At 43.9% G+C, this 22,349-nt stretch overlaps 1 protein-coding gene across 9 annotated transcripts in view; it reads left to right on the plus strand.

The window, feature by feature from the left end:
• The window catches only part of PROM1 (prominin 1), a 675,175-nt gene that overhangs the window by 490,527 nt on the left and 162,299 nt on the right, over window positions 1-22,349 (plus strand). For all 9 annotated transcript variants that reach the window (XM_085642390.1, XM_085642389.1, XM_085642385.1 and 6 more), the window contains 2 exons: window positions 7,990-8,113; window positions 10,255-10,358. In XM_085642390.1, the coding sequence (XP_085498516.1) occupies window positions 7,990-8,113; window positions 10,255-10,358 (228 nt within the window). The remainder of the gene's footprint in view (window positions 1-7,989; window positions 8,114-10,254; window positions 10,359-22,349) is intronic.

Raw genomic sequence — 22,349 nt, forward strand, 5'->3', positions numbered from 1 at the left:
TCAGTATCGTAGCATTTGCACAAGTAGTACATAAACTTACTGCGGACTTGGTTGTAGGTGTGCGCTAATCAGTTACTCACGGTTTACTCGGGTGTCGGCGCTTGTAGCCTACCCTGTCCGGACGCCAGCTCGCAGGTAATGAGCTGGGAGAATCTGGCCGTGTTATCAGCATTAGTTCAGGGTCACAGAGGAAGGGCCTGCTTCCGGTTTCCCCGTCATGCCCAGTCATGCTTCTGGAATCAATGCGCATGCGTGAAAGAGTTGACGCTACTGACTGAGGGCGCGTATGCGCGTTGTGGTGCGGATTGGACCAGTGTCTATGGCTGGAACCAAGGGTTTGATGGATTGTCCTAAAGGTGTAGTGTGTATCTCCAGGTACATTTGTCGGGCATGAGCCAGCTCCTAAGATGGAGGTATGAGGCGGTGAAGGTGGAGGGGGCATCCAGTCGCTGTAATGACTGTAACCACTATTACCCACCCTACCTAAGCTAATGTGTCAGCAGGGAAGGTGTGGTGTATAAAACAGAGGGGAGAAGAAGGGGGGAAAGGGGTGGTGGGGACAGGTAAAGTGCACACGGAGGTCGTGTCACTTGTCCTTAGATGATGAGGCTGTTGCGGTGGTTCAGAGTTTGGGCGAACAAAGGTGGGTCCACCGCCTCCACACAAATACACAGGGCCTTAATGATGAAATCCCCTGGTCAGAATTATGACACACTGACAACCCCACCTGGTAGGTTCCTTCACCTATGGTCAATGTACACGACAACCCTGTGGGCCCTGTCCTACTGAGTCGCCCCATGACCAGTGTCTTACGACATTTGTGAATTAGCATTTACCTCCACTGTGCGGGACCACCTTCTTCCGCTGATCACCGCTTTCCACCTTGCGGTGCCCAAACTCTGAACCACTGCAAGAGCCTCATCACCCAAGGACAAGTGACACGACCGCCGTGTGCACTTTACCTGTCCCCGCCACCCCTTTCCCCCCTCCATCTTAGGAGCTGGCTCATGCCCGACAAATGTACCTGGAGATACACACTACACCTTTAGGACAATCCATCAAACCCTGGGTTCCAGCCATAGACGCTGGTCCTATCCGCGCCACAACACGCATGCGCGCCCCCAGTCAGTAGCGTCAGCTCTTTCACGCATGTGCATTGATTCCAGGGGCATGACGGGGAAACCGGAAGCAGGCACCTCCTCTGTGACCCCGAACTAACGCTGATAACACGGCCAGATTCTCCCAGCTCATTACCTGCGAGCTGGCATCCGGACAGGGTAGGCTACAAGCGCCGACACCCGAGTAAACTGTGAGTAACTGATTAGCGCACACCTACAACCAAGTCCGCAGTAAGTTTATGTACTACATGTGCAAGCGCTACGATATTGATGGCATGTTTTATACCCGTTTTTTCCTCCCCCTTCCACCCCCCCTCACTCCTGTTGCCTGTCCCGTTTTGCACCTTCAGCCCAAGACGGTGCGGGCATCCTACGCCAATAAGCTCATGGAGTAACATTAGCTCAATTTTTTAGGTAAGCGCAGATGCAGTCTGTGACATACGCATACTGAGCACTAATGTTTTGTGGTTGTCATTGTTTCATGTTACCTGGGACCGTATAGGCATGCGCCTACCTTCTGCGCTGCACGAGTCACGGTTAACCTACCGGACTGAGTGTGGCCCCAGGGTCTGGAACATACCCTTGCTCGCTCCCCCTCTTTGCCACACACATCAGGTGGCCACCTGCCGAGGCGACCAATGCCGGGGCTGTTTGGAGGGGTCTGCCATTTGGACTCCCGCGTTTCTGCGTTCCTGTCCGATGGCGCCCCTCCTTCCATGCCTCGCTATGGATGTTTACGCTGAACATCCCCTGGTGGGTGGATTCTTCTTTCATGTCTCACCGAGTGTGTTTTAAAACTACGCATCCCGGACTTTTGCTGTCCTGGATACCTTTTTGCAGGATGTAGAGCTAATATACTTGAACCCTGTATGTTTTTTTATCTCCTTCCCCTCTTTTGCTTTTCTCCTAGAGGTCAGAATCTAAGGGGGATAAAGACTTTCTTTCTAGGTACAGCCGCCACTGACTAGTAGTTCGTAGGCAGCGTTCCTCCTCCCCTCCCCCCTATAGATGTGATAGGGCTAATATCACCCCGCTCACACTAACACGTAAGTGCACTCACCTCACTCCACCTTCACTTCCGGTCCTGATGAAACGCCAGGGATCCATTGGACCAACATAGGCGTGAAACATGTCGACCTCAGCATAGTTACCTGGGTTCATTGTGCCCCTTTAGGTAACTCCTAAAACCTATGTTTTTTTTTATTCTGCCATGGGTACCTCCCTATTAAAACTTCCCTCTGGTAACCCTTAGGCAGATTTAATACGCACTGCACGCATGCATCACTCCCATTATAGGACCCTTACCCACATACCCACATGCACCGATCGGCAGTTCTCTAAAAAGATCTCCGTCAAAGAGACCCTTCGGGGGACCCGTAGGGCATTGCACCGCCGGCCTGACGAGGAGAACATGCCCGTTGATGAAGCATGACATCCCTCGGGGTGTGTGAGGGCAACAAGAGACAATATACATCTCTCCTCATTCCCACTATTGGGGCCCTGACCTCCACATTTTTGTTCTCCCCTCCTTTAGTGCGTCGTTGACTCTCTTCAACACTCACTCCGGAACAGTGTGCTCTTTTTTGATTTACCTATCATTCTTGTGGAGCGCGGGCACTGGACCATTAACAGCCCCCCCCCCCTCTTCTCATTTGATGCAGCTTTTCTAAACTATCCACAAGAGACAAAACAACTCCGTAAAGGCAATCAATTGTTTGTCTCTTACTCAAAGTCCAACAAGGGAGCACCCGTAACAAAGGGGACATTTGCACGTTGGATTGCACAGGCAATTCAAGTGTGCTATGCCTCAGCAGGAAAAACTCTAAATACACGGTGAAAAACAAGGATAAAAGGGGCAACCCAGGCCTTCATCGTCAACGTGCCAATAGACGCCATATTAACATTACTGTGTGGATTTTAAGATGACTAAGGAAGCTCAAGTGGGACAAAAGGTACAAGGGCAAATTCATCCTCATCTTACCACAACCACCCCAAACAGGGGAAAACTGTTACATAATCTAATGCACAGCATGTGAATCCAGAAAAGGATTCATGCTGCAAAACGAAATAGGTTTGCAGCTTGAAGAGTTTTCTGGATTCAAATGCGACCCACCCACCTCCCCTCAGAAGAGGAATGCTAACAGGTGGGACAAAAGATGACTGATACCAAAGAACTAATATCTAAAGATAACAGGGTTTAGGACATACCCTAGAGAAAAAAGGGAGGAAAAAAATCCGAAGATGGCTACCACACACAGGAACTTCCGGGGTGCTGTCTGACGTCACACAAGGGATGGACCTAGCACCAAATGGTTGTTGACGACGTCCCAAGCAAGAAAAAACAAAGACAATTTCGGACCCGACCACTAGAAGGTGGCATAATGCACAGCATGTGAATCCACAAAACCCTTCAAGCTGCAAAGTTACTCCTACTGGTAACCATTTTGTTTTTATGCATTGAAAATAAAGCAAAATAAAGTAAAGACTATAAGGATAAGGATAGGAAAGGAAACTCAAGCAATAACCATGCTCGTGCCCTCACAGCAAAACCCATCCAGTCCCTCTTGGGGCTTGAGGTAAGCTAGTGAGAAGGCGGTGGTAGACAAATCAGCAAGAACTATCACATTTTAACTTCTTTTTAGAAAATCATTAAACAAACAAATCAAAAAACTAAACACAATCTCATAAGAGGATAGGACAAAGGCCAGAGCTAGAGCATTGGGAAGAATGTAGCTTATTATGAGGTCAGCAAAATCTCTCCAGCAACCAATCCATAAATCTCGTAAGCGCCCACCACACATGGCCGAGAATAAACAAAATCAACAAACAAAATCACTTGAGGAAAATTCGCTGGTAGAGCCCTCTCCAGTTACAATAGTATCCTATTTCGAGAAAAGAAAGCTAAATCAAAATTTCTCATTTTTAAAGGGCCCTATGACTCAGTCTTTGCAATACCTGAAGAAGCGTCAGGGCAGCCTTGTCCTATAACTCCTCAAAAATCGGACAAAGGAACGGAAAACATGTATCTCAACCGCCAGAGGAATTAGCCTTAATGACGGAAATGCATGTAAACTCATCACAAAACTGCATGCACGCAACAGTTGGTACCATTGGCAAGCCTGCTATGTCAGAGTTAAATTTCAATCAAAAAACCTTCAGGTAGCAGTACAGGTTTATGCCTCAAACACCTTACAATCACCTCAGTGCATAGCCAGGGTAGACCTCCTCAAGCAAGGGAGACCAATATCAATCAAGGAACCAGTGCTGACAATGTCAGGTTGGATGGGTCATGAACACGCTCAATTTCAATCTTAATTAACAGACCTGATGCAAGCTCTGGAATTAAGAACCTCAAGTCTAGATGACTACTGTAGCCCGGCCGACACCACAGGCACGGATGCATTTAACATCCTGGGAGCAGGGCAAAAACAAATGGTACGCATAACAAGAGAGGCTAAAACGCAACATTTTCCACTTTCAAATGACAATGTGAATGCAGCATTTATTTTGTCTAAAAACACAGTGCCCAGTTCCTACTGGACAGTATATTAAATCCTCACTCAAAATCAAGTTTAGTCCCTAAGATATTTAAAGGTAGCTATGGAGGTGAAGAAAATTACACTACAAATGGTCTGAAAAATGTTCAGATCCCGTTACTTACAACGCTTCAAACGACAATAGAAGTTCTTAATTTCCAGTCAGGGCAGGCAAACTAGATATGCAGATTGATTTAAGGAATTTGTTGTCCATCCACATCTCTGGCATCACTGGCATCATCTCAAAACTGTTTAATAAACTTCTTTAATATCATGAGTACAAGTAATCTACACATTGTCATCGACAAAATGCACCTGTGGCCCAATAACAGACAAATTGTCTATTCTCCCTAAAGTTTTATTGAGCTTTCTGACAGCGGAAAAAGCAGCATTAGGATACGATACAGCCATAAGGACCCGAACCACAACTAGGACTCCAAAATAGGAACCAACAATGGCAGTAGTAGAATCAGAAGCATCTGAGGCCCCACTTGATTGGTTGACGTTTGTGAATAGACCAGACCACCCAGATTCCATGTCACCACCTTCTAACCGGGTGCAATCAAGTACTGTGATTGACAAAAGCGCTTCATCCCCTAGACCAATCAAAAGGCAGCAGAAATCAGCATCGGAGGAGAGATGCAAAAAACAACAGACAAAAGATTAAGAAGCAATTCCCAAAAGAGTTTACTCTATATTTATGACAAACAAACCTAGAAGGGACAAGAATAGGCCTCGGTAACGCATCTTTCTCTCATCTGGATGCTACAAGAACTTCGGAAGTTGATTATCAAGAGTCCCTAGAGATAACTTGCAGCTGAATGAAAATGATAAAACCCAAGTAAACAGATATGAAGGAATTCAATCGAGAAATATTTGTAGTTATAGTAACGAATCGGCACAACCAAAAGGATTAAAAACATTTTCTCTCGTTCTCCAGCAAATGCACCGCTGGACAGGGGAGAGGAAAGAAGGGCAAATTTAGCTGAAGAACACAGAAAAAAAGGGTACAACATACAAAACAGCCCACCTACCCGGGCCGCACTGGTAACCAAACCTATTATTCAATTGACCATTCCTGCCAACATGCTGCCGCGAATAAAGAGAGCAGACGATCCTGGGGTCAAAAGTCTCCCAAAACCCTTTTCAGTAAAGCCCCACATAATGTCAATTGGGAGTGATCGAATCGTCACATTAAAGTCCACAGAACAGTTAATGAACAAACATAGCGCCTCAAAAGACGCCTCCCACCATGGAAGTACAACAGGCCAAGCCAAAAGGAGAAACCATGATGACATCGGATGCAATCACAGTGGCCCACTAAATGAAAAAAACACCACAAGATCACCTCGTTCGCAGGAATATTCTCCCAACGAGGAAGCTAAGAACAATTAACTCATATTCAAGCCAAAATACATAGCCCAAGGACAACAGATAATTCTCAACAGAAGAAACATTATAAGTCTACTTGGAGAGATCCCGGCATTAAAAGAAAAAACATCAAATGAACTGTTATCTTTAGAATTCCTGGCACATGAAAATCACTTGCAATCAGAACTCACATTAACAACATGAGGATCCGAGGAGATAGCATTGATGCTCTTAACCTTCGCCAATATCTTTCAAAGTTGGGGCATAACGTTAAAAAGATATCATCCTCTCGGATACCCATTCCTTCTGTTACGAAGAAACAGATCATCTTCTTCTACAGTGCACCCTCTTCAATTGATACAGCAGGGTAAGAGAAGCACTTCCATGGGCTGAGAGATGAGTCAAGGCTAAAAAAATCATCCAACAACCCGTCGGGTACCGATGGGCCTGGATCCCTGCAGCCTTAAATGCCTCATGCTTTGCATGATCTCAACACTCAATCATCGTGGTGCACTATTTTGCCAAGTAAATTCCTCCATGTGTTACCTAGAGGAATAGATACTTGGAAAAACCTGAGTACAACTTGTGTGGGCCTGTGATTTAAAATTGTTTTTCACTTTTCGGCCCAATTTTAAACATAGAGTGAATTCAGAATGCAGCCATGGCAGTTTATCTTTTTTCATTAACAATATCTATTTAAACAGTTGAACCGTGAACCATTTATAGATTTTCAAATAGCTACAATACTTAGTCCTTGTATTACCAGCATGATTTTACAGTGTTTGATTTTACAATGTCCGCTGACATGATGGTGATTGGTTTTGTCACAGAAGTCTCATTGGTAGCAGAGTTCCGAGGCTCAGAGGTTTTATTGACTAAAGAGAAATAGTTTGTGAATCACAGGCAATGCCCCCTAAATCAAAAGAGATAAGTTCAACGAGGAAAGAGGAGACTCGAGTTTGTACCTGAACATTTTAAAGTTTCTAGTACTAGAGCGGTCATGTGATGGAATTCTCAGCAGTGGCGGCTCGCCCCACTGCCAGCAATAGAAAGGAAAAAATGTAATTATAATACCAAGTTATTAGCATTTTATTTTGTCCTTCTGCGGCGGCAGCGTACGAGAGGGGGCGGGACGGGGCCGCAAATCAGAGAAGGAGTGGTAGAACCCTCCTGGGCCGCCCAAAACAGTCATACGCACTTGCCTGTTCTCCAAGCCGGCTGCATAACAGCCGGCATGGAGAACATGCCCACCCCTCCAGCCCTTGGCTGAGCGCCGTTTCACAGCGATCAGACCAATCACAACGTTGCATTGCAGCATTGTAATTGGCTTAGGGTGGCAGCTTGGCTGCCTGCTTCCTGTTCCGACCTGGAGTCGGACACAGGCGAGCAGGAGAGAAGACACAGGACCCGGCGGCGGCAAGGTAAGTGTTATTTTTTATTATTTTTTAAATGCAGCCTGTGCCCCCCACCGTGCGCCCACACCCTCCCACCCTCGAGCTGTGTCGGCTGCCCCTGCTCCTCAGAAAGAATACTAGCAGGTGCCTAGACGAGCTCACAAGAACCTTAACTTGTAACAAAAAGTGTAAATTGTTTTTGGCTGAGAAACGACTTCATTATTTTGATGCCTCAACAGCCAAAACACAAAGGGCCAGATGTATCAAAGGGTTTTACTCATTCTGTGTCTGTGGGAAAATATGTTTGTACATATGGCTCAAAGCACCTTAAAGTTAGCATCAGACACTTATTGTAGGCAGTGTTATCCTGAGCAAGAAAACTTTGGTAGAGCAGGTTACAGTTTTGCTAATACAGGCAAGTGGAATTAAAGTTTTCAACAATTTGTTTTGTCCCTCTATGATTTAGAGGTGAGTCTGTTCTAAATGTGTATTGTTAAATAAAAATGCAGACAATTGATTACTGCGGACCATGTTGACAAATGCAATTTGCTTGCTTTAATGTTTCCCCAGTGGCGTGGGTTTCAGTTTCATCTTCTCCTTCTTACTGATGTCAGTCGTAGTCATCACTTTCATAGCTGGAGGAAATGTTGAAAAGTTGGTCTGTGAACCCTTTGAAGATAGAAGTTTATTCAAGGTACAGTTGGATTACATATGTTGGTTTAAATAGTCTGATCACAAGAATGCATTATTGTCGCATGGAGCTGCAGGTTTCTTGTTTGGTGCATGACACCTCCCTCTTAATGTAAATTTCGTCCATCTATCACGCTCTGCAATCCCAGCCCCCCCCACCCACCATTCCATCAGCTCATGCAACAGTGCCTCACTCTTCAACGTATTCATACTGTCTGCTTCTATTCCCCACTCGTATGTCAACTTTGCCATTTCTGATGTGTGGGTTTAAATGCTCGCTTACTTTTGCAAGTAGAAGTACTTGTGCTGAAGTGGCTTTTTTGCTGATCACAGGCACTTCCTACTGTGAATAATCTTTCCCTCTATTACACGTTTTAGACAATCATCTGTCTCTAAGAGCACTTATGCTTACTCAGCACCCTTCAGTTTACATGTTCCACGTCTGTCCCAACCTACCTACCACGAGATTATCCACTGCAATGACCCACATTTTAACCTTCCCAGCATTTTAGGCCACCTTCATTTCCAATGGGGAGATCCCAATACATGACAATCTCCGCAAGAGTGGAAAACCTGCTGTCTTGATAACTACTTTAACAGTGACAGACTCTCTCTCTCTTGCTGACTTCTACGACCATTGACTCCATTTCTTCATCATTCACTCAGCCAGACTCTCCAATACACGTTTGTCCCAGTACCCTTATCACCCTCCACTTTGTCACAATAGGCAACGTTACAGCCTTCTGCTCAGTGAAGATCCAAATTATCAGGACATCCCTTACTACCTTCTTCTTCCTCTTTCTACTTCTTTGCTCCACTTTTTCCCACCAACTCATCCCTTCGTTACCTACACCCAGTGGCCCCTCTCTTTCTTATCTCCTCTCTTAAACTTTCTGACCACTAAACGATATGTGTCTATCTTCTGCCTTGTCTGTTTACAAACCCGTTTTGAAATCCTCCTGCGATTCCACCTAACTTCTTCCCGTCTTTTCAAAAACATTTCAACCAGCACCTTCTAAAGCAGCTCAAACCCACTTAAATCTGTTCTGAATACCTCAATTGCCTTTTCATATTTCCCTGTTTGTCCCATTATATAAAATAACTCGTTGGATGCAATCCAATCTTCTAAAATTGTGTCATTTATTTAGCCCCATATTTGAGATTTTGGTTGATGTTGCATGGCTTTTGCTAGTAATGCTTGTTCTAGAGCTATTGCATGTAAATGTGGTAACCTTTTCCAAGGCGCAAACGAGACGTTGTATAAATTGTTTCTAGCATATACCTGGGCTGATATACGTATCTTTGATCACTAATCAAATAGGAGCAAAATACATACCATGGTTTTCCAATGAGGGTGAGATAACACTGATCTCCTGTATTCTGAAATAGAACATGCTGTGGGGGAAAGACCTGCACGCACGTCCTCTGTATGCAACCCCACTTCCATAAACAGAAAGTAAGCATTCAGCCATGTCTGATACTTACATATGCTTGTTGCCCACGGGTGCCAGGAGTTTGTTGCTGAAGACAGACTTAAAGGATGTAACCTTGGGAATGCTGTAAACTGCATTTATATATTTGGTAAAAAGAGAACTTTGAATATTATGCCCCTGTACCTGTTGCAACCAGTTGGACCACGCCTAGTAGAAAGCTCATCTTTATTCCCATCCAATTGTGATTACGATCTGCACACACTAGAAGCTCCATCTCTTCCTACCACAGTGGTAACTTCACTTTAGTGGAGTAGACTGCTTACAAACAGGTAATTTGAGCACAATTTATGATGCATTTACAACTTACACACGCAAACAGTATACTGAAACTTGAACACGGTTTTAGTGAGCCCTTGAGGATATAAACTCAAATCTCTTATGCAAAGCCGTATTCAATGGGAATGTGATCAATGAAAAGAGGTGAATTTCAATTGTGCAAGATGTTCAACCCGCCTCTTCGGCGAAAACCCATACAACATTGAAATAACAATGTTCTGCATTTATCTTTTTAGTTAATTTCTCTTTTAAATGATTGTTATTTAAGGTTGTCTGTTTCATTTTGGTAATTTACCATTATGTTAAATAACAGTTACCTACTTGTTGACGTATGATATACATCAATAACTTTTATATGTTTTTCTTTTTTGATCAGGTGTTGGACACGCCCTACTTATTAAATTCTCAATGGAGAAACTACTTATCTGGTTTTTTATTCCAGAACCCTAATGTGAATCTTACATTTCAAAATGTGTACAGGTAAAAATATAGCTGTGATGAAATCTTGACTCTTAGATGTCCTTATGTTTCATAATTATGAATGCCTGGTTGCAGGACCTGTTTACTGGGATGTGAAGGTCGCTAGGAAAGACAGAAGCAATACTAAGCCATTGATCTTTTTGGATAATCAATATGGGTTTAAAAGCCGTTCCCCCTCATTTATATTTATATGTAAATTATCTGTCTGCTGCAACCTTTTTCAGGTCTGGCGTCAGAAATCTTGTTTTTTCTAAAAGTATATATATATATAATATATTTACTTATAGGGCTTCCAGACAGCTCTCTTCATCTATTGGTGCATGGTTGTCGTTCCGCCCACTACAGCATACACATGGGGCAATGGGTCAGCCCACTTTTTAACCTTTGGCCAACTTCACTTTGAGTGATGACATTCTGCGTTTTCGCTAGGAGCACTTTCACACACATATTCCACTGCAAGAGATTATGAAAACGTGTGCTTTTTGAGATAAAAAATATTTTTTAAAATATTGACTAAGGCCTTGCAGCTCACACAAGAATAACATTTTACAAAAGCCATGACAAAACAAAATAAGCATTGACAAAACCAAAAGACTGGCAGCTAGCGTGAGTGCTTGTTTTGGTGACAGCACTTTTATAGTTTATTGTGTGTTTTGGAGAAACTACGACAATTGTTGTCAAATTCTTTCATCACCTTTGAAGTCTATGCTCATATTTTGTTTCGCATTCTTGCAATGCATCATTTTGTACAGACAACTGCTACCTTTTCTCCTCCGACCATACGATAGTTTTGCTGAAGCCCTTTTACATACCTGATGGAGCTAGCAACATATAAAGAAGCAAGGCAGCACTCTGGGGCATTGGCGAGATAGCACCACCCTTCCTTCCTGACTTGCCTCATTCATATTTATTCAGCCATTTGAACAGTTGGGATCTGCAATGGCAGCTATATTGGGCACGTTTAAATTAAGATATCTTCCAAGAAGATGGTTCCGGGTTTTATTCCCGCAACAGAGTGGTAGTATTTCTGTTATGCTGTTCTTATACAATTACTAGTGATAGTAATATCTTCTTGGGTTCACATAAAAGACAAACTCTGTGCACGAACCAAATTAATGTTTGGTAAATGTTGTAGTTTCGTTTTTATGTAGTGTATCAAACCACCCTCTACAAAAATACAATCCATTGTTAGTCGAATGGATGATGTCACCTATAGGTCTTCTACCGCGCCCAAACAACATAAAGCAAGGAGACATTAAGTAATCCTTAGCACTGGCAACCAGTTATGAAGCAGAATTGTTTTGTCTAAAAGTAAGCAATACACCTGTATAATTGCATCACCATTTCTCTCACATACACAGCAGCAACCATTGTTGGTACCCAACCTTACCATCTACTTCCCATCTACTTACCTGCCAGTTAGACACCTGAGACTGATTTCTCCATGTTTTCCAGTGGGCACCAGAGAGACTCACGCCGGCTTATACCCATCATTTAACCGACCGACCCATGACCGTAGTACCTGAGAACAGAGTACTATGTCCAAGAAACACAGCACACCTGTATTTTGAATGAGCATCCCCTCCTTCCCGTACAAATCCATCCGAGGCATTCAAAATGAGAAAACAGTGGTTGTGAAAAAATATGAAGAAATAATTAATAGATACATGTATATTTATTCTTTTTTTATTTTATTTAAGAAGCTTATAAAGCGCACGGCTACCCCCAATGGGGGTGTCCCGGCGCTGTAGACTGTATACTTAGAGAAAGAAGCGATTTAAGGAGAGGTGAACAGCCAGGTTTTCAATTTGCTACGAAAAAGAGATTCTGAAGGAAGAAACCTAAGATCAAGTGGTAGGCTGTTCCAGAGTTTGGCCGTCATTACAGTAAATGCTCTGCCGCCCATTCTAGAGCGACGAAAACGAGGAACCGTGAGAAGGCATAGGTTATTTGACCGCAAAGATCTGGCCGATTGGGAAAGCACGAGTCTATTTCTCAAATAACCTGGGCCTGACCCATTGAGGGCGCGAAAAGCAAGAGTCAGCATCTTGAACTTAATGCGGCGGGAAATGGGGAGCCAGTGTAACTTCTTTCGAAAGGACGCAACCGACTGACGATAGGGGATATTACCAATTAGTCTAGCTGCCGCATTCTGAACAATCTGAAGCCGTTCAATTTGGTACATAGGGGCACCAGCATAGAGACTGTTGGCATAATCCAGATGTGACGTGATCAAGGCATGAATGACAGTTCTACGAGCATCCAAAGGCAAATAGGGGAAGATCTTTCTAATCATACGCAGCTTCCCAAAGCAGGCTGCCGTGACCTTACTAATTTGAGCCTTACAGGAGAGAACGTTGTCAAATTGAAAGCCCAGGTTGCGCGCTGTTAGAACAGGGGAGGGAGGGGGGTTAAGCACAGACGGCCACCACAGAGTGGCAGGAGGAATGGTTTTCTGATTAAAAAATAGGACCTCCGTCTTATCAGTGTTAAGTCTGAGATGATTAGCAGACATCCAAGAACATATATTACTCAGACACTTGCGAAAACTGGCGAAGCTGGAGTCTGAGTGATCTCTAAAGGAAAACATAAGCTGAGTATCGTCAGCGTAAGAGATCACCCTAATACCCCATGACTCCACCACCTCAGCCAAAGGTGCAAGATACACATTAAAGAATAGAGGGCTAAGTGCAGAGCCCTGAGGCACCCCACATATAAGGGGTTTACCCTCTGATTCAAACGGTTTAAGAAGAACTTTCTGAGTTCGTCCGGTAAGGAAGGAGGCAATCCAAGATAGAGCAGAGCCTCCCAATCCAATCTGCATCAAGCGATCTAATAAAATTTCGTGGGACACCGTATCAAAAGCGGCGGATAGGTCGAGGAGGACCAACATGGCCTCCTCGCCCCTGTCCACACACTCCCGGATTGTCTCAGATACCTCTAATAGAGCAGTCTCGGTACTAAAACCAGTTCTAAATCCTGACTGTGAGTCATGCAGCAGTGAGTTGGTTTCTAAGTACTCTGCCAATTGTAACTGCACAGCCTTTTCCAGGACCTTTGCCGGTTTGGGGAGGAGGGAGATGGGGCGATAGTTGCAAAATTGCGTCGGATCCGCATCCACTTTCTTCAGAATGGGAACTAATAAGGCCTCCTTCCAAACAGACGGGAACTGGCCCGAGCGCAGGGAGGTATTCCAAATGGAGAGAAATGGACTGAGGGGCCTGATTGCTCATAATTTTAGCAGGGACGGGGTCAAGAGGGGAGCCCGACTTACAATGGATAAGCAGATTAAGTGCAGACTCAGTAGTAAGTTCCTTAAAAGCCATCATTGATGGTCTCGCAGTGTCGTTGACACCAGAGATATGCGGGGTCAGCACCGTAGGGAAAGAAGGCGTAATGTTGGCAATTTTATCTTGAAAGTAAACCGATAGACCGTTACACAAAGCCTGGCTAGAGGAATTCTGAGGCACCAAAGCAGGGGGTTTAACAAAGTCCTTTACAATCTTAAAGAGAGTTTTAGACGAGTTATCTGCGTTCTTAATTTGTAGGGCAAAAAAATCTCTCATCGTAGATTTTTTTAATTTAGAGAAGTTTTTTAAAGCAGATTTATAAACCATTTTTGCCTCTGGATCATAAGTTTGCCGCCAAATACGTTCTAATTTTTTACAACGACTCTTTTCCATACAAAGGGCTGGGGAGAACCAGGGGGCAGCAGGACGAGATCTGGCGGAAGTAATAGGTTGAATAGGAGCAATAGCATCGATGGACAGCAATAAAGCAGAATTGAGCTGAGCCACGCTCACATCAACATCTGTGGACAGATAATCAGGTTGATAAGTAAAAAAAGGATCCAAAGCCGAACAGGTGACTTTATGCCATTTTCTCCTATACACCCTATCAGGCGCCCCCGGACCAAATGCCAAGGGAAAGCTGAGATCAAATGGGATAAAGTAGTGGTCTGACCAGGTGAGTGGGAGGGAGGGATGGACGGTGATAGCAGGGTGATTAGAAAAAATTAAGTCAAGAGTATGGCCAGCAACGTGCGTCGGGCCCTGGACTAGTTGGGTCAAATTTAAACCCTGTAGAGTGTCTAATAGCTGAGTAGCCTGGGAGCAGGACGGGTTATCAACATGTAGGTTGAAATCACCAAGTACTATAAAGTGCGGATGTTTAAGGGAAAGATCCGCTATCTGATGTATCAGTGGCAACAGAGAGGAGGCTGAAGCCTTGGGGGGGTTATATACTAAAATACCCGCCAAAATGACGGCAGCCGAATCAGAAATAGTGAAGTACATGGCTTCAATCGACCCAGTATTCAAAAGTTTACTAATAGTCAAACGGAGATGAGATTTCAGTATAATGGCAAGACCCCCTCCAGTTTTATCACCCCCACGATTAATGCCCATTAAAAGATAACCAGGGGGCAAGGCTAGATGAATATCAGGGTTAGAAGTATCTTTTATCCAGGACTCAGTGAGAAACATGATATCCCAAGCATGTGAGTCGAGAGATGTCCAAATATCACTAGCATGGCGAGGGAGAGAGCGGCAGTTGACCAAGCAAGCCCTCAACGTCAGGGAGTGAATAGGTCGCTTGGAAGGGTAGAGGCGCGGAAAAGCACGTTTACTCATGGGGGAAAGTACCATATTGCAATGAGGGCATGTGTAAGGGCGCCCCTCCAGCTTACACGGGGCGCAGCGATACCCACACATACCCACTCGCATCTGAAGAAGCTGTTCTCTAGACCAGCAGAGAGGGATAGCCATAGAACGGCAAGCAGGGGGACTGGCCCTAGGCACGGACCGGGTGCGGACGGGCGCAGACGGGCTTGCCTTAGGCGTGCCATTGGCGCGCCCGCTGCGCCCGCCCGCTACGCGGACGGGAAGTCTGCCTGGTTATATACATAGAGAGGAGGGTGGGAGGCGTCCAAGATCTGGACCGCTACCCTGCCTCCCCCTAAGATGGCGGCGGCTATCCTCAGCGTGCGGCGTCAGCGCCTGAGATCGGCAACGCCAATGGCCACTAAAGAATGGGGATCCTTGAGGACTCACAAGCAAGGCACACGGTAAAATAAAATAGCACAATTTAAAATATACACAGTTTTTAAAAACAGTAGCAGGCAGACAAGCAGCGAGTAGCGGCAAGAAACTAGAAAGTGCCCCCGGCTTCCGCCTCAGGGGTATTATTGGTGTTTTCTCATTATAAATGCTATTGAAATGTATTTTTCAAACCTTGTTCTTTCGGTTGTGTCAAGAATTGTTTGCCCTGTTAAATTTTCTCTGTTGCGTGGAATGGAAGCATCCATGTTATTTAGGAACATTCTATGACATTGTCCAAAATTCACTGCTTTTGTTTTGTTAACTGGTCATTTTTGTTGAATGATAAACCCTATTAGTAAGTTCAATGTTCTTTAATATACCGTTTTCAGGCATCATTTGGAGAAGGCCAGGAGGTGGGAACAAAAGGGGCTAATTGTGTTGAGGGTGTATCTTCATGCATTCCACGCAATTTTTAAATTTAATTAAAAGTGGTATTATTTCATAAAAAATGTTTCAGTTTTCAGTTTTAATTTACGTTTATTTGACCCGTGGGTCCTCAAACATTGAAGTGCCTTCACTCTTTGCATAAATTTCCCAATAGCAACAGCAATATCTAGATGGCTCATTTCAGTCACCAAAGTTACAGCCTGGGCCCTAGACTTAATCTCATATTTCCTGAAAATCAGTTTTAAAAACATAATTCTAATATCAAGAAACTTCTGGCAATCTATTAAGATATGTAACAAATCACAAGAGGTGCCCAAAGTGCAAATACATCTTCCCGTCTTATCAATCATTGAGCTTTTTACCACTTTATTTACATAACAAGGGTTTACCCCAATTCTTACCCTTAAAACCTCTCTTCGTGGACGACAGTCGGGTAACCTGTCAACATAGGGTAAGCATTGTTCATTTTTCCATGCCGCAGTCATAAAGTGTACGGAGATTTTTTTCGCAAGGTAGTTTTGATCCTGTACCGGCGATATTTCATTCCCCAACGTCCTAAGTACCTTCTTATCAGTATTAATCATGTAAGTAATGGGGCACAATTTAACGTTCATCATGCAACACAGCTTCGTCATGATAGCTCTAGTCTCTTTTGCCCATTTTAATTCGCTGTTCTGAATTTCGTTTTTACATCATTGTGATATTTTGGTGTTCTCACCTGCTCCTAGGCGTTGCCAAAAACGGAGAAAGGCCATGCCGGCTAAAATGCCCCATAAGGTCAGTCCTAATTCAAGTCTTACGGCCTGGACCATTGCCGACAAGGGGTGTGAGAACAGGCTTTTTAGATTTTTGCCTTCCTTGACATCCCAGCCCTTTTTGCCGCTCAAGTATAACAGTTCCGCGCCATACAGAAATTGCGGAGGTACCATGGACGAGTAAGCTTTTAGCACTGGTCTATCTGACATCGCGCCATAGGCTTTGTTAAACAATTTCAGCCCGCTAATCGATGTGATGTTCTTAATTTTAGCGCTTCTAGATGGGTATGCCATTTCAGACTTCTTCCAATACACAGTTCCAAATACCTATATTCTGTGACCGTTTCTACTTTCTCAGTCCCCAAAAACCATGAGAACCCAACTTTCCTCCGGCCAAAGCTCAAGGCTTTCGTTTTGTCCATATTAACCTCAAGTTTTTTCTTGGAGCAATAATTGTTAAATATATTTAGTTTCCTTTGCAGGCCACTTTCGGTCTGATCCATGATCACCAGGTCATCCGCATAAAGCAGACAAGCGATATGCTTACCATCTTGTTTCGGGCTTGCCCCGTTAACGTTCCCTAGGGTCAATGGCAAATCTGCCAAGAACAAAGAAAACAGCAGGGGGGCCAATACCCATCCCTCCCGCAACCCATTTCCAATCTCAATCTTCCCAGATAAACTTCCATCTTTATCTAAAATTATCTGAGCCAAGTTCTTTGTATGGAGCATTTGAATCAGACTTAGCAAGTCTTTTGGGATACCATAACTGATTAGGGCCTCCTACAATAGCTCTCGGTCCACCAGATTGAAAGCTGCGCGGGAAGTCCACAAAGCCGCAAAATAAACTTCCCCACTGTTCAATTGACTTCCGCGCTATGGACCAGAGAGCAAAGCTATGGTCAATCGTGGAATGGCCTGCTTTAAAACCTCCCTGTTCCGGTGGTATAATCTGATTTCCCTCCGCCCACTCTTTAAGTAATCCCAAAATGGCTTTTGTAAAGACTTTCTCCCCTATATCTAGGAGATTTATTAACCTATAGTTCTTCGGTAATTTCCGATTGCCCTTCTTATGAATTGGTCTTATATTTGCACCCCTCAAACTTTCTGGTACAATTCCTGTCTCCAAGATCACTTGGAACATCTTTGCAAAAAACTCTGCCCACCATTCTGGTCTAGCCTTTATTATCACTGCTGGAAGATTATCTGGGCCAGCAGCGCGAGTAAGGTTCATACTTGCTATAATTTTCTTTATATAACTGGAGGAAAAATATTCTTTTAAGTCACCAGTGACCAAGCTGGCATCCTAGCCTTATCTTGTATTTGCCATTACCCGTATATTTCTCCCAGGTACCCCACCCAGTCGTCCTCAGGGACCATGCAGTCTGGGGAACCTACTTTTCTACCCGCACTTTCTTGGACCAATTTCCACAAACTTTTGATATCGGTTTCAATTGCCTCCAACATATTTGCCCAGCAGTTAGCTTTATAAGTTATTTTTTTATTCCTAATTAATGTTTTATATCTTGACCTTAGTGACTGGAGGGACAGAGATAATTCCACATTAAACCTACCCCTTAATCTTCTTTCCATCTGCCTGATCTTTGCCTTTGCTACCCAGCATTCATCGTCAAACCAGGCATGCATATTTTTATTAACTCCCTGACTTTCTTGATTTAAATTTTATCTTTAGGGTGTCCACTAGCTTGCTTATGGTGGTTTCAAACCAAATGCTTCTATTTCTAGAAAGGATTTCTTCTACAGAGATAGCCTGCTGGGTTTGCTTTAACCTCTCAATATGTTTGTCTGTTATACTAGTTGTCAGCCGTTTAGGGTAATCCACATGTACCTGTAGAACCCTTTCTCTATTTTTGCTACTTGATAAATATAATTCTGTCCTCAAAGGGTAATGGTCGTTGCCTTTCATTTTCAGCACCTCAAAAGTTTTGAATAGCCCAAAACGCCAGGCATGGGAAAACACATAATCTATTGGGCAGAGTTGCTGGCCCTTCATAAAAGTTCATCTCGCTGGCCGATCAGACTGCATTCTCCCATTTACACATACCATGCCTAATGAACCCATCAACTGAGAAAAATTTGCATCCTGTGGTGAGGTCTCTCCTCTAGGGAAGTTGGCCTCTTCGATATTATAAGATGTTAGTAGTTCCTTGTGCCAACTATCCACCCTTCGGGGATCTAATCAATGATTAAAATCACCTAACACCAATAAAATATCCTTCTGATAATTTTCACTTACAGACGCTATCTTCTTTCAGCTTTTCCAGGTTCTCCTTATATTCATGGTCCTTTCCCTTCTGTATATATACATTTATAATACATAATCCATCATAACAGGGATCCGACTTCTGCACCAGAACCCTACAGCCTAGTGCCCAATCACAGTGTAGCTTCACATTTTCGACCTTCCTAGCAATCTGTGTGGAGGTCAGCGTTAGTTGCCCCCCCGATGGCCTCCCCAAGGTGTTTTTCTTTGCTGCTTTAGAGTGTTGGGCGAATCCTTCTATAACTAGGGTTGCTAGGGTATCGTCACACAGCCAAGTCTCCTGCAGGCACACAATATCGTTACTCTTAATGAATTTATCAACATTCTTGAATCAATATTTTCTTGTAGCCGTTTATATTCCATGATAGGATTGATAGGCTGTGTGACGACCCATGCTCCTAGTCGATTTCACTCAGAAACCCATCCTCATCGTACTCCCTAAATTCTGGGGTTGCTAGGACGTTAAACCTGTGTCCAGCAAGTATATCTCTTTCGTATCTTGCAGTTTCATTATCAGTTATAGTTATTGCAAGATCCTCCCTCTTATTCCAACTTGAATTGATTAACCTTATCTGCTGTAACCCTAGTCCAGCATGTTTCGTAAGGAAGTACTGCCCCTGGATTTCCTCCCTTCTTACCAATCTAATCCCCTCCTTTTGCAGCTCATTTTTAACTTTTTCCACCGCGGCTTTCACCAAGGCAGAGTAAAAGAGAACCTTGGTTACTTCACCCCCTTTACTACTTATAACAAACCCTACTTCTCTAAGGTCCTCTGTGCCAATGCTGCAGAGGCTTACACATTTTGACAGGGAGAATAGAAGCTGCGATCGGTTTAATGGTTTTAATTTCCTAGCTTTTTTCCCACCTTTACCCTGTCCGGAAGGTTCAAGAAAGACCCATAAGTCAGGGGTACATTCTTGCCTCACACCATAGGGGCCCCCCATTAATCCTGCTTCTCTTCTCTTTGTTGGGATGTCTCCTTTATCTTTTTCTATATGGGCCATGCTACGCTTAGGGCTTCTAGGTCCCAATTGTGCAATTATCCTCTTTTCTGTGCCTTTCCCCTCCTTTCCTTTTGAAGTTAGCATCAGATTGGTTTTGCTATTCTTTGGTCTTTCTAGCTGATTCCAGTATCCTTCTTGTTCGGCTAGGGGCTTTACCTTATTCTCCTTTGCCCTTTGCGTTACTTTCCTCTCTTGGGCTTCTTGTCTATTCCTTTCATCTTTCCCTCTTCTCCCCTTCCTTCCTTCCTTCTATCATTTGGAGAAGGCCAGGAGGTGGGAACAAAAGGTGCTAATTGTGTTGAGGGTGTATCTTCATGCATTCCACGCAATTTTTAAATGTAATTAAAAGTGGTATTATTTCATAAAAAATGTGGTGATACCACGTTTTGGCCAATTAATACCAATTTATTTCTACATTCCTGGTAACGTAATGATTAGAAGTGGCGCTAACGGTTCTGCTTAATTAGTGGTATCACGTCATATTGCCCAAACGTCTGTAAACGACCCCCTCGGTTTTTAGGTCTCGCCATGAAGAGCACCTTTTGTAATCGATTCAGCCAAAGCTGAATGCACGCGCGTCCAAATGGACACAGATGGCTGCTCTCGCCATCGGCAAAGCTAAACATGCACGCGTAGGGACAACAAAATGCACGCGCATGTGGACAGCCCAACGCCATCTTTGTGCACTCGCGCATTTTTCTGTCCCAACGTGTGCATGGCGGCGTGCTTTCGCTTTCCCAGAGAGGCTGAAGGGCCCGGCGGCAGTGCTGAGGAATCCGACATGGTGCGCGCAGCCACAGCTAGACCCAAGAAGCTGGCACGAGGCTTCCCGCGAGCATTGCTTTTTAATTGCGTGTCCCACTTTATTAGCCGCCTTGACCTCCAATAAAAGCTTTCTACGGGCGGGGAGAGTGCCCGAAACTCGAGACAGAGAGGCTGGCACGGTAGCCACTTGTGCAGTTTCCTCAGGGTATGAGGTGGGAAAAATATATGCATTTATGGTAAGGAATGCATCTTGAAATTCATGTAACAGTTAATGCCGACTGAAAGGCCTTACTGTTAGCGGTTTTATGTGCAGGGTAAATGTTATTCTGTGTATTTGCCGCATAGTGTCACGATTTTAAATCAACATGTTGGGTGCAGTTTCATCAAGTGAGCGAGAAATGTAAGACATAGTGAGAGGTGACGAAAAACATACCTTTTCTTGGCTGACGTCAGTAGTGCTTTTTGGACTGAGGACTGTCTCACAAAAACTCTTGAGCAGACAATTAGACTCTCTGAACCTTTTTCGACTTTGTGGTAAAATGACTAAGTGAATTAATGACTAGCCCGGTCAGCTACTGAAATGCAGTCTCACGAATCCTACATTTATTATCCTAATCCCCCCCCTCAACTCCACAGATCGTAAACCTTACTCTCTACTCCTCACTCTCTACTACTCTCTACTAACTCTCTACTACTCACTCTCTACTACTCACTCTCTACTACTTACTCTACTACTCACTCTCTACTACTCTCTACTCACTCTACTACTCACTCGCTACTACTCACTCTCTACTACCCTCTACTTCTCTCTACTACTCTAGTACTCACTCTACTACTACTCTCTACTCACTCTACTACTCACTCGCTACTACTCACTCTCTACTACTCCCTACTACTCTCTACTATTCACTCTCTACTACTCTCTACTACTCTCTGCTACTCTCTACTCTCTACTCACTCTCTACTACTCTCTACTACTCACTCTACTACTCTCTACTACTCTCTACTACCCTCTACTACTTTCTACTCACTCTCTACTACTCTCTACTACTCTCTACTACTCTCTACTCACTCTCTACTACTCTCTCTACCACTCTCTACTACTCACTCTCTACTACTCACTTTACTACTCTCTACTACTCACTCTCTACTACTCTCTACTACACTCTCTCTACTACTCTCTACTCCTTACTCTCTACTCCTCTCTACTACTCACTCTCTACTACTCACTCTCTACTACTCACTCTCTACTACTCTCTACTACTCACTCTCTACTACTCTCTCTCTACTACTCTCTCTCTACTACTCTCTACTAACTCTCTACTACTCACTCTGTACTACTCTCTACTCACTTTCTACTATTCACTCTACTACTCTCTACTACTAACTCTACTACTCACTCTCTACTACTCTCTACTACTCACTCTCTACTACTCTCTACTCACTCTACTACTACTAATGCTCACTCTCTACTACTCACTCTCTACTACTCTCTACTCACTCTACTACTCTACTACTCACTCTACTACTCTCTCTACTACTCTCTACTACGCACTCTCTACTACACTCTCTCTACTACTCTCTACTACTCACTCTACTACTCTCTACTACTCACTCTATACTACTCTCTCTACTACTCTCTACTACTCACTCTCTACTACTCTCTACTACACTCTGTCTACTACTCCATACTCTCTA

This window comes from Triturus cristatus, chromosome 2_2 (genome assembly GCF_964204655.1).
Source record: "Triturus cristatus chromosome 2_2, aTriCri1.1, whole genome shotgun sequence".
NCBI lineage: Eukaryota > Metazoa > Chordata > Amphibia > Caudata > Salamandridae > Triturus > Triturus cristatus.